General features: G+C 39.7%; 1 protein-coding gene across 9 annotated transcripts in view; it reads left to right on the forward strand.

The window, feature by feature from the left end:
* Window positions 1-11777, forward strand: part of HIVEP2 (HIVEP zinc finger 2) — a 188734-nt gene extending 176957 nt beyond the window's left edge. For all 9 annotated transcript variants that reach the window (XM_066373100.1, XM_066373098.1, XM_066373095.1 and 6 more), the window contains 3 exons: window positions 2186-2287; window positions 3455-4350; window positions 9306-11777. In XM_066373100.1, the coding sequence (XP_066229197.1) occupies window positions 2186-2287; window positions 3455-4350; window positions 9306-10133 (1826 nt within the window). In that variant the 3' untranslated portion in view covers window positions 10134-11777. The remainder of the gene's footprint in view (window positions 1-2185; window positions 2288-3454; window positions 4351-9305) is intronic.
* The last annotated feature ends 1776 nt before the right edge of the window (window positions 11778-13553 follow it).

Here is a 13553-nt window from a genome sequence, read left to right on the forward strand (position 1 = left end):
CTTTGGCAGAGAAATGTGTACTGGTTTTCTCTTGTAGTCAAAACTGTGAATTGTTTCATTGTTTTGTCAGAAGTATAAATGTGTAGCCTCTGAGTATATATTTCTTTGTTATTAACAAGGTATCTATATTATAAGAATGCCTTCTATGAAGACCAAGAAAGGGGGAGGGGTATTCATCTGCATTTCAAAAGAAATAAACATAAGGTCCTTTAAATATCATCCGCCTTTGCACAGTTAAGCCTTTTATACAGAATTTCAGTAAGAGACTCCCTGGTAGTTAAGAAAATATCATCTTTAGTTTTAGAATATACTGCAAATCTGCCAGTCATTACAACTGATATATTTTCACTGGACACAGAATTTGTCTGCAGGTAGAGCTGTGTAAAACACTGGGTGAGGAAACACATTTGAAAGATTTTTTTCAAAATTAAATTAAATTTGGCTCTGAACCATTGTCCCAGAGTTTAGCAGGAAATAACTTATTCTTGGTCATTACTTCAATTTCCTAGTCACCTTTTGAGAATGTGCAAATGTCTCAGAATCTTAAAATGAACGACCTCTTCTGGGAAGGCCCTCTAGTTCTCACCTCCGGCTGAAATGCCTGTTGTCCAAAGCCGTGTCATCTGAGTTCATCTAGGGCACACCTGCAGGACCAGGACCTCTCCGCGCCTGGGCCACTCCTTCAGTGTCCTCCCCCTGCCATGCTGCTCCCTTCAGAAGTTCAAGAATTTCATAAACCAAAGCCAGGGCAGGGTTGTTTCAGAGCCAGATTTCTAACTACAGACCTTCCTTAACAACGAGAGCTCTAAGCCCAACTGTCTACTAGAAACGGGTGGAGAGAAAAATAAAGGAGAAGAAACACATGTTAGGATCTAAATAAATTAACTTGACACATCAACCATCCACACCCATCCACACACATGATTCCTGGCTCCCTTGCAGGAGCATATGATTTCTATTAATTGATGGATATGTTATAGTTAATTAATTTACTGGTTTTAGAGTTCTCGATCTGTCTACAAAAGTCTTTGAGTTTTTTAATTAAAAAAACTGTAGTAATATAAGTAAAATAACAAACAACAGTGTTTAGAATTGTGATTCATATATTACATTAGTAGTAAACTAAACACCTCTACAAGGGGAACAAACTTTTTCAGCAGGTTGACGGTTTCCACTTAGGTTTAATTAGCCTATTCTTAAAAATAAAGCATTTGCTTGTGCATTGCTCAAGCAGCATCAAAGGGCTTAGACAATATTATGGCCCTAATAACTAAATTAGCTCCTGACTATCTTTTGATAAGCTATATCAATGACATGAAAAAATATATATACTGTTTTTTTCATAGATCCTAAGTCAAAAGTGATTGGCTCAGTGTTTTTATAATTTCTTACATTGCATATAACAATTATATAAAACCACAGAAATATATGCATTTTTATGTATATACATAATTGTATATATCTATATCATCATCATAATACATATTTGGCATAAAACCCTTTTCTTTACCTTAGACTGATGGGAGTTTCAAGGTAAATAAAAAGGGACTATTGTTGCTCCAGAAGAAATGCTGTCATAAAGCTTGTTAATATATGTCACACAGATAGATGCTTAATACTGAGAATAATATTGCTGATAGGTAGTTAATGAAATATTTGTATGGTTCTTCAAATTCATTTACAGGGTTGCCCTTAACATTAGTTTGGATAATTTTTTCATTGGACTAGTTAGGATCCTGTGAGTCTAATCTCTATCTAATCAGAGCCAGAGGACTGGGGTCCTGTTGGTGTGTTGATAATATTTCATTCTGAATTTCTCTGAGATGTGTGACCCAGCTTGGCTTTATATGGAATAGTAGGAGGCTGACCCCATTGGGCCCAAAACATTATATTCCTTCTCAGCCAGGAAAGTTTGGGATTCAGAGTCATGCTTGGAGCCTGCTCTTGAAAAGATGTGACCCTAAGCTTCCACAAGTCTTCTAGAATGAAGAGAACCTGAGACTGGGCCGTGTCCCCCGGGGTTGATATATTCAGAAACCAGATTGTCCCTCTTAGGTTTGAGGCGAGAGAGACTGGGCCGAAACAAACCTCTGTCATCTCTAGTGAGTTCGTTTCACATCGAATTTTGGAGCAATCATCACATTTTGGTAACAGATTAATTTTTCATTTTGGGTGTGTTTTCTAGGAAACCTGACGAAGCATATGAAATCTAAAGCACACATGAAGAAATGCCTGGAGTTGGGAGTCTCAATGACTTCGGTGGATGACACAGAAACCGAGGAAGCAGGTATTTAGAGTTTAGTGGACTGATCGCTTCACTGTGCATGCTGCAGCTTTGTGGCCAAAGTGCTAAACCAAGTGTAGATTTTTTTTTAAAAAAAACTAATCACATTTTATTTTATTAAGTACTAAATATAGAAAGGAAGTCTGACATCCGGAGTTGTCTGAAACCTACTGAGAAGGAACAACTGCATTTCAGTTCAGACCTAGGGAGGGAAAAGGTCTTACTATAAAAATATTCTTATCTAGAGCCATAAAGGAAATGTAACTGTACTTTTGTTGTGTTGGTGATTTAAATTGTATAAAATTTTCTGGGAGTGTTGAAAAACATTTTAATGTCTTAATTTTCATGTTAAGGAAATCTAGTAGGAAAAGATTTATTATTTTTAGCCTTAATAGAAAACCAGAAGGTCAACCAAACCTTCTAAGATACACCTCTTACAATAAGTTTATACCTGTAGAGACAGGTTGTTGCTTTTATTTTTCTTCTAACATTATCATTCACAATATTATACAGGGGTCGGGAAACTTTTTGGCTGAGAGAGCCATGAACGCCACATATTTTAAAATGTAATTCTGTGAGAGCCATACAACTACCCGTGTACGTTACACATTATCCAATAAAAATTTGGTGTTGTCCCCGAGGACAGCTGAGGTTGGCTTCAGCCACCCGCACCATGAACATGAGCGGTAGAAAATGAATGGATTGTAATACATGAGAATGTTTTATATTTTTAATATTATTATTTTTATTAAAGATTTGTCTGCTAGCAGCCATCAAAAGAGCCACAATCTGGCTCGCAAGCCATAGGTTCCCGACCCCTGTTATATATCCATTTGTTGAGGGTTTTCTATGAGCGATGTGATGTCAGAGATATAAGGTCCTACTCTGGAGTTGTTGGGGTTTTTTTTTTTTTATAAATTTTTATTAATTTTAATGGGGTGACATTAATATGGAGTTTTTATTATAAGGTGGGCATGAAATCAGCTAAGTTCATAAAAGAGAAAAACCAATGCAGGCTCACAGAGGTTAAGTGTCCAGGGAGTGTTATAGGAACTCTCTCTAGGGGCCGGAGGGTTGAGGAAGGCTCTGGGATGAGAGGAAAACTATATTAACTCCTAGCCTTGATATTTGGATCTTGATGTACACACTCTCTTTGTTCAATTTTTTCAGAAACTATGGAAGATCTGCACAAAGCAACTGAGAAGCATAGCATGTCCAGCATTTCAACTGATCATCAGTTCTCAGATGCTGAAGAATCGGATGGTGAGGATGCAGATGATAATGACGACGATGATGAAGATGATGATGAGTTTGATGATCAGGGAGATTTGACACCAAAAACCAGATCAAGAAGCACCAGTCCTCAGCCTCCTAGATTCTCTTCCTTACCTGTGAATGTTGGCGCCATACCCCACGGGGGTCCTTCGGATAGTTCCCTGGGACATTCTTCATTGATCAGCTATTTGGTTACTTTGCCAAGTATTCAGGTTACTCAGCTTATGACACCAAGTAATTCATGTGAAGATACCCAGATGACAGAATACCAGAGGTTATTCCAGAGCAAAAGTACCGACTCAGAACCAGACAAAGACAGGTTAGATATACCCAGTTGTATGGATGAAGAGTTCATGCTGTCTTCAGAACCCAGCTCCTCTCCGAGGGACTTCTCCCCCTCCAGCCGCCATTCCTCACCAGGATATGATTCTTCCCCCTGTCGAGATCATTCACCAAAGAGGTATCTGATACCCAAAGGAGATTTATCACCCAGAAGACATTTATCACCTAGGAGAGATCTATCACCCATGAGACACCTTTCCCCAAGAAAGGAAGCTGCATTGAGAAGAGAGTTGTCACAAAGAGATGTTTCACCCAGAAGGCATCTGTCCCCAAGAAGGCCATTGTCACCTGGGAAAGATATCACGGCAAGAAGAGACCTCTCTCCCAGAAGAGAGAGGAGATACCTGACCTCCATAAGAGCGCCATCTCCCAGAAGGGCTTTATACCACAACCCACCATTGTCCATGGGGCAGTATTTGCAGGCAGAACCAATTGTGCTGGGGCCTCCTGTGAGTATCAGTAGCTTTTTCTGTTTAATGTGTAAGCCTTAGCACGTAGGAACCTCTGATAACACACAAGTGGGGAATTTATAATGTGAGTCTCTCTTACTGGGAGGAGTGAACTCAGTTGCTGAAAATAGCAGGAAGACATTTTCATCGCTCGCTATTGTCAGTGACACGGCTGTGGCACGACCCCAAGTGTAGTAGTAGTATTGCATCAGAGCAGTAGTGCATTCCAGCTGGTAACAGGTGAGGCCTTTCTCAGTGCTTTCTAAGCTTAACTAATTATAAACATGAGCTGAAACTTCGACATGAGTAGAAAAGATAAAGTCTTTGAAATGTCAGGACGGCTAAGGCAGACATTCTCGGGTGTATTTAGTCGTCATTGTTTATATAACTGCTCGCTAGGTAAGGATTCTGATTCAGGTATCAGCCTCGACTCTCCATAACTGTTTTTTAAAAACAAGAAACCATTACTTAGTTCAAATGGACATGTAAAACCAGTGGGGGACTGGGAGAAGAAAGAAGGACTCCGCTGGTATGGTTGTAATAAATCAAAGGCATGAATGTATATGCTTTTTTCGCCATGATCTCTATTCTTTGCCCTGGATTATTCTTTATTCTCTTTTTGCTCTGGAGCTCTGTCCTGAGAATCAGCCCCGCCCTTCACAGCCTAAGGGAGCCCTGCCTTCTGCAGCCCTTCCTCCTCACTGCCCTGTGCCCTCTTACCCCCTTTTGACCAAGCTGAATCACAAGCTTAGGTTGTCATTTTTGAACTTCAGGAAAGCTCCCTGCTGCCTTCCAGCCCTCTCCTCTCAATACTCTCTTTTCACCAGCCTGCCACCAACTTAGTTTTCATGGTGGAACTACTACAGAAAAATGTATCATGAATCGGACAGAATCTGTTTGCTAAGCTTATAAACTAGCTGGCTCAGAGTTTTTGTGTCTTGACTGTTTTGAGTAGAAAGAAAGACTCTTCGGAAGTTAATGCCATTGTAGTGTAAAGGAAGAGAGATAAATCCCTCAGACACCAGGATACTGCATCTGGTGTAGGACCAGTGATGCTGATGGGGTGTGTGAGGCGAGGCTCTCCTGTTCTGCTATTGGTCGGTTGGACTAAGACTGTAGTATTAGTGAGATGTTGGAGCATATTCAGTCAATTTCAGTCACACACACACAAATAAAGCTTTAGTGCCAACACATTATTCTTGTTAAAATAATAATAATAATAATAGCACTTATAATCAACTCAGGCAAAGGAATTGGAGGAGTGGGCTAGAGAGTTTATCTAATTTTCGGATATATGCCCAATTCACCTGCATATTTAACAGAACTGTTCAACTTTACCACTTGTGAAGCCCAAGCGCTGAGCTTTTGGTCTATTACCCAGTTTAATCATCTTGAGAGAATTTATAGCCTGCTGCTTTGTTCACATGATATGAGGGAATAGATCTGGGAATACACCCTGAAGGGGGCCTGTTGGTCCCAAACACTTCTCTTCTTTGCCACACTGTTTTTGAGGGACAGAAGAAGATTTTCATCTTTCTGTGATGTGTGCATTAGATTCTTGGTGCCTGAGCAAAAATAGAATTGGTTATGCTATAGGAAGTATTTCTCCTGATTGGTGTATCTGATGAGTGCTTCACCTCTCTGAATAATATTTGAAAATATTAAATTGGAATAACCCTAAAATACTTCATTTTTAAAGGAAATGCTAGTAGCAATACCTTGCATTGTTGCTTAACATTGACCGTAGCATGAAAGGAACTTGTAGTCCAGCATGATTCACTCATGGTCTGGTTCCATCTGAGAGGCAGGACTCAGGGAGAAGGCTCGGAGGAGATGGTATGCAGTCACTGAGATCTGACTCCCTGCTGCTTCTGCCCTCATACCTTCCTGTTCATTCCACTTTTCAGGATCTATGGATGGATGGATGGATGGCTAGACAGGTAGGTAGGCAGATAGATAGATGATAGATAGATAGATGAGTAGATAGATAGATAGATCCATGCATTCATATATAACGTACATACATGATAGATGATAGATAGATAGATAGATAGATAGAATAAAAAGGAAATAGTCTTTTTTCCTTCAGTAAATACTTTTGAGAGTCTACTGTATGTGACTCAAGGATAAGGGTGAAAATCTTATGCTTTCTGTTCTCATCTTCTCTAAATAAAAAACATTTCTTTTCCATTTTTAAAGATTTGATGGATAAATAACAAAAAGACAAAAGAGTGTCTTGGTCTTAAACATAGTATAGATCTATACTATGTCTTCAAACAATATAGATGAACATTGTGTCCAATGAAAGAGCCCACATTCAGTTCTCTCTCCTGCTAGCTGTGTGATCTTGGGCAAGTCGCTTAACCTCTTGGCCGTAGTTTCCTAATCTGTTTGTGGCATCCAGGGAGGTGGGCCAAGCAGATTTCTGTCCTGGAAAGAACTTGCCGTTCAGCTGTCAGGAATGCAGTCAGCTGACAGCTTCCTGCTGTTTTGCTCCTGGGTTTTTACCCTAAGGCCATGCTGTCTTCTGCACCCCCCAGCCAGTGACTGAGCTCAGATGGGTCACAGCTGAGCTGAGCACCTGCTTCCTTTCCCGTTACCTTCACTTACATTAGCAATTCTGCTCCTGCCCCCACCTCCACATGCATACCGTCCAGTGAACCTCTTGCACCTCTTCTTCCTAGCATTTGTTTGCAGGGGGCCTGCTGACACTGTTGAAAAAATGAGTGGGATAATATATCTGGTACATGGGATAAATATATAGATATACACACACACACACAAACACACACATATACATATTGTACATATATATTATACATACTTAACACAATTCACATACGAATTCATTATTTGTTTTTTTCACATCAAGATTATTCTTACTGATATTTAAGTAATATGGGAGTTTGTTCACCTTATTGCAATGGTAAGGCCAAAAACAAAAGAGAGTTTCAAATGGAGTAAAAACAGAAGTAGAGAGACCTTATTGAGAGTTTATTTGGAGGGTGAAGAAGGGGTGGATAGGAGGAGAGAGGGTGTATGGACAGGCCCTGAAGCCTTTGGAGAGCTTTGGCAGTGGTTACCTGATAGGAGTTCTGCTTGTATATGTCTGTGGTTGTAATCATCTAATTCCTGATCAGTAAAGGTCTGAGTGCGACACTTTCATTCTTAACACGAATACAGTTTTGTTGGAATTTGAACATAATGAATAAATCTTAGTTTGACAGGACAGGTCATTCCCTTTGAGAGCCTTCAGGAAGAGACCTCACGTAATGGGACGTCTGTCTCAGGCCACCTTCGGACCCCTTTCTGATTAGGGTTATGCAGTGAGCATCGCAGAATAGCAACTAAAAGCAAAACAAAAATAACCAAACTACCTTTTACTTTCAACTTTGAATCAGTAACAATTGTGATTAAAAGAACATTCATTTGACTTTTTTCCCAAAGAGTATAGTAGGCATTACAGTTCTTCCACTTTAACTGGTGTTTGATGAAAGAAACATGCCTTTTTCTAAACCAGAGCAAATACAAGAAGGATTCTTTGTTAGCAGATAATAATTCCTTCTCATACCATAAAACTCTCCCCTTACTTAGCTTATTAGGTTCCTGTGATTACAGAGTTGATGGCTACATGATTTCTCCTGCCCTTCCAGAGCAAATCATTTGTTTCCAGCTTGAGTGAGTTGGAGCCTGGAGCAGGATAAAGCTAAGGGTGGCGCAGAGTAGCAGAGGTGATACATAATTTATTGTTCCTGAGCCTGTCTCACAATCTAAATAGAACTGGATGAATCATTAATGGTATAAAGCATACCTTGAGTTTTAGAACTGAAACATTCATGAAATGAATTAGAACTTTTTTTTTTGTCTCTCTCCTGGATGACCACCATACATTTGACATGTTTGTATCTATTTGCTTTTAAGTTCTCAAATAATAAAAATAAACTGAGTTTCTTTACAATAACAATCCATTGAAAGAATGAATCTCCGTGATTGAAACCAGATAATCTCATTAAAACCTGATAAGCTCAATCTAAATTGTGTTTTGCTACAGAAACGTTTATAGAAAATAAGTTTTCCATTTTTTCCAGGCTAGGACCATAAAATCTGGAATTCTGGCCCCAAATTTTAATGATCTTAAATTCATTATTTTCTGAGAAGCTATGGAAATGAAGATAGTAATATAAACAAAAGAATTAAGATACAGTCATCTTTGGTTTCCACCTTCGTAGTTGAGTAAGAGTTGTAACTCTTTGAAATATTTAATGTTAACTGGTTACCTGATGGATTGATAGTTTCCTCACAAAAATCAGCCTTGATTTGTGATTTGATGAAGATACTGTTCATCAGTCCGGGGTGTCTCTTGAGCAGGAATTTATTCCATTAGACCAATAACTTGCACCTTGGAAGGACCAGTGTGTGTATCACCACCATTTTGTCATCTATTCTGCAAAAAAGTGTCAAAATACCAATTTTCAGGCTTGTTACTTTGATTATACTTATCAACATTTAAGGAAAATATTAAAATGCTTCCCAGCATATAAACAGGTGGTAATTTTTAAACTTTTTTAAAAATTTATAAATCTACTTTTTGTGGGGGTTTTGTTGCTCGGTAAACTTTTTTTTTTTTTTTTAGCAATTACCTATTATTTTCTTTTTTGTTCTTTCTTATGAAAAAAACCCCCAGCTAAAATGTGTTTCTGTACTTAGTAAAAAAACACATGCCCGTTTAATCACATTGCTGTTTAAAAAGAAAAATTTTCAAAGAAGGACAGCTTCATTCAAGGGTTCTAAAAGACAAGGGAGAAATCCCTTTTGACTTGAAAAATGAAAAATCAGTAAAATGATTAAGGAGTTTAAAGGGGTTTTGAATGAGTGTGTGAATGCATGAAATAGCCTGGCATGAATAGCATGAAGACTAGTGCGTCCTAAATGTTGGGCTCTCTGTTTCCTTACAGAATTTACGGAGAGGATTACCTCAGGTTCCTTACTTCAGTCTCTATGGAGACCAAGAAGGTGCTTATGAACATCCAGGCTGCAGCCTTTTCTCTGAGGGACCCAGTGACTATGTCTTCAGTCATCTTCCACTCCACTCGCAGCAGCAAGTACGAGCTCCTATCTCCATGGTGCCAGTTGGTGGGATCCAAATGGTCCACTCCATGCCGCAGGCCCTCTCCGGTTTACACCCTCCACCCACATTGCCTCTGCCAGTGGAGGCCTCTGAGGAGAAGAAAGGCGCTTTCGGGGAATCTTTTGCTAAGGATGCCTCTGTTATTCCCAAGCAGCACGAGAAGCCATCGCCTCACCTTTTGCAGTCATCCGGTCCACCTAGCGTGCCCTCCTCTCCTCGGCTGTTGATGAAACAGAGCACTTCAGAAGACAGCCTAAATGCAACAGAGCGGGAACAGGAGGAAAACATACAGACTTGTACAAAAGCCATCGCCTCTCTCCGGATTGCCACAGAAGAGGTCGCTCTGCTTGGGGCAGACCAGCCAGCACGGGTGCCCGAGCCCCACCAGAAACCCTTGGAAAGTGCACATGTTGGCATTAGACACTTTAGTGGGCCTGAGCCAGGTCAGCCCTGTGCCTCGGCCACCCACACTGACTTGCATGATGACGGTGAAAAGGACAGTTTTGGTACATCACAGACTGCGTTAGCTCACTCCGCATTTTACAGCAAGAGTTGTACGGATGACAAACAGTTGGGCTTTCACAGCAGCAAGGAATTACCTTCAAGCACAGAGGAAGGCAAAGAACCTTCATCAGAAAAGAGTCCGCTACATTGATCTAAAATGCATGCAGACTTTCATTTCCACATTTCTTATTTTGTTTTGTTTTGGGGTTTTGTTTTTTTTCTAGAAATAGAGGTAATCAAGTTTATAGCATGCCTGTCCTAAGTTACAGTAGTTTGCTATTATATATACTTTTGTTATAGAAAAAGAATTAGGTAAATTAACAAGTCATCATGAGCCTGACCAAAACAAAATTTGAAATTAACCTATTGGGTCTGGTACTTTTAAAATTGTACAGATGTTTGTGCCTTTTCTTTACTTTGCTTATATTCTTATAAGCATTTTTTAGCAGTAATTTGTACATATTTTAGAATTTGTGTATCTGCTTTGTAATAAATGTAATTTCTTTCCTTTTTTGGACACTTGGATCTAAATGATGTAAAGCAGAACAGCATCAATATATATGTGAGGTTGCACTAAAACATATTTTTATATGATTAAAACTGAACAGCTTTTATGTACAGCTCTGATTCTGTAATACTAATATTTATTTACTTTGTTTCATAAATTGTACATTTTTTCTTAATGTTGTGGATTGCTTTTCTATGTGAAGCATGGGATTTACTGTTGCGTACCTAGAACAAAAATGTATATTGTAAACAAGATATTTAAACTAGAGTATCTTATTCTGCACTTATGCATTAGTTAAAAAAAAAAAAGGATGTATCAGTCAGTTCTTAACTCTTGTAAATTTTTTGTCCCTTGTTTGCTGGATTGACTATAACTTAAGTGCTGATTGTGATTTTAAACTGATAGTACCGTAAAGCATTAAAGTAAACAATGTGCTATTGTGAGTTTTTTTCAAAGCTTTATAAATCAGTTATAAATAATATTAAAAGTATTTGGTCTTATGTGAACATGTTGATCTATATACTCATCTAAAAATATGGGAAAACATTCCGCCCCATGTAAATATGTACAAGTGCATCACTGGTACAATTTTATGTAACTCAGTTGGACACTAGGTTGCCACAGACCTATGCTAGGGTGTCTTTAAAAATTAAAGTGACAAAGCACATGGAACTGTGTAGAGCTTGGTTATCGGCCGGCCCGGTGGCTTGGCAGGCAGTGCTGTGCGCTGCCGGTGGAGAGGACTGGGCTTAGAAATCTTGGTTCTTGCTGCACGAGATGGGGACTGGAGCTAAGGCTACTACAGAGAGGTCGTTCTTGGACTTTGAGGGGTGGGTATAGAAGCGGGGAAGAGGCATGGAGACCTGCCTGCTCGCAACCCTTCCTGTCGGCCAGTCCACATGGTAACAGGGTTGGCATCAGCTTTAGGAGAAGCCACTTTACCCTTTGGAAGAGGGGAAGAGTGTCCCACTTCTGGCTATCTCAGGGGGAACGGGAGGAAGAAGCTTTCCAGGGAAGAGAACGTGTGGGAGCATGATGTCATTTGTATATAACATTCGCAGTGGGCTTGGGTTAGTGTCGAAGGTGGGCGGAGCCTTTATAGGTCCAGAAGAATGGAAGCAGGGGGGCACAACAACATGCACACACACATGTGTGTGAACGCACGCACACAGTCTGGATTAATTTTGTGCTATGTAGTGGATTATAATTCTGTGAAACCAAGTTTGTATATTGAATTACATTAAGGAGTGTTCTTTAAAAAGAGAAATAAATATACAATTACATGCTCGAGTTGTCTAATTTTTATGTGTTGTTTTACATCTCAATTTCCGCATTTTGTTTCTAACGGAATTTTGATGCTACCAACGTACCATCTGTGCTTTTCATTTCCAGGTTCTGCCCATCCCAAGGTAAGCCGATAAGAATGCTTTTATTAAGTAAGAAGAGCCTGACCAGGCGGTGGCGCAGTGGATAGAGCGTTGGATTGGGATGTGGAAGGACCCAGGTTCGAGACCCCAAGGTCGCCAGCTTGAGCGCGGGCTCATCTGGTTTGAGCAAAAGCTCACCAGCTTGGACCCAAGGTCTCTGGCTCGAGCAAGGGGTCACTCGGTCTGCTGAAGGCCCACGGTCAAGGCACATATGAGAAAACAATCAATGAACAACAATCAATGAACAACCTAAGGTGTCGCAACGAAAAACTAATGATTGATGCTTCTCATCTCTCTCCGTTCCTATCCATCTGTCCCTATCTATCCCTCTCTCTGACTCTCTCTTCCTGTATTAAAAAAAAAAAGTGCGAAGACAGTTGCCTGACCAGGCAGTGGCGCAGTGGATAGAGTGCCAGACTGGGATGTGGAGGCCCCAGGTTCGAGACCCCAAGGTCGCCAGCTTGAGCACGGGCTCATCTGGTTTGAGCAAAGCTCACCAGCTTGAGTCCAAGGTCACTGGCTCAAGCAAGGAGGGTTACTCACTCTGCTGTAGCCCCCCAGTCAAGGCACATATGAGAAATCAATCAATGAACAACTAAGGAACCGCAATGAAGAATTGATGTTTCTCATCTCTCTCCCTTCCTGTCTGTCTGTCTCTTTCTCTGACTTTCTCTGTCTCTCCCATAAGAAAAAAAAAAAAAAGTGAGAAGACAGCTATTGGCTTCCATACGTCATCTGACTAGGACAAATATTGGTTAACAATATTTGTATGAGTTCTAGACATGGAGTCACTGGAACCTAACTAAGCGTGGGCACTGGCCGAACACACTGTATCTGAAAGGAGTCCAGAATAAAGCCAATTATCACTTCCCCTCCTGCCTCCCTCTCTCAGGATGTATATACTTCTGAAATTCCACTGGGGAAATCTCCTTTTTATTTTTGTTAAGGTGATCGAAGGCAAAAACCAACTGAAATAAGCATATCATAAAATATCCACATATTACAGTTCTTTTATTACAAAAGAGTAGAACCTTTAAATAATGAAAGTAGAAGTTTATTAAAGGTCAAAATCTATCAGCATTCCCATTATAAAAATCTCAAATTGGTAGATTTACAACTTAACTATTTTGTTTTATGAGCCAGATTGCCTTTTTAAGCTGTTTTATGAAGGTGAATTAAAGGTTAACATAGCCTGCCAGCCTAATATCTGACTCTCATGAAGAAGAATCCTTGAAATATTCAGTTACATAGAGTAATGTGTGTGTTTTACTTCTCTTGGGGGTATATGTGTCTGTGTGTGTGATTCTAAACCAAATCAAATCACTTCTTTCTCTGTCTAATTTATCTCATGTAGTCACTCATTCATGAAACACTTTTTGAGTACCTGCTATGAACTGGGTATTATGATAAACATTTAAAATTGATAAGACTATTCTTACCATTAAGGAACTTATTAAGTAGGTGGGAGACACATTATGTGAGTAAATGTATACAATATAATGTTAGTGCTAAAATAATACTACTTTTGTGTGGTTTGTAATCACAAAGGAGAGAGCAATAACTCTGCTGAGATTAGGAAGCAGGATAGGCAGGCTTCATTACAGATGTGGCCTTGGGACAGATCTTTGAAACAGTG

The sequence above is a fragment of the Saccopteryx leptura genome, chromosome 3 (genome assembly GCF_036850995.1).
Source record: "Saccopteryx leptura isolate mSacLep1 chromosome 3, mSacLep1_pri_phased_curated, whole genome shotgun sequence".
Taxonomy (NCBI): domain Eukaryota; kingdom Metazoa; phylum Chordata; class Mammalia; order Chiroptera; family Emballonuridae; genus Saccopteryx; species Saccopteryx leptura.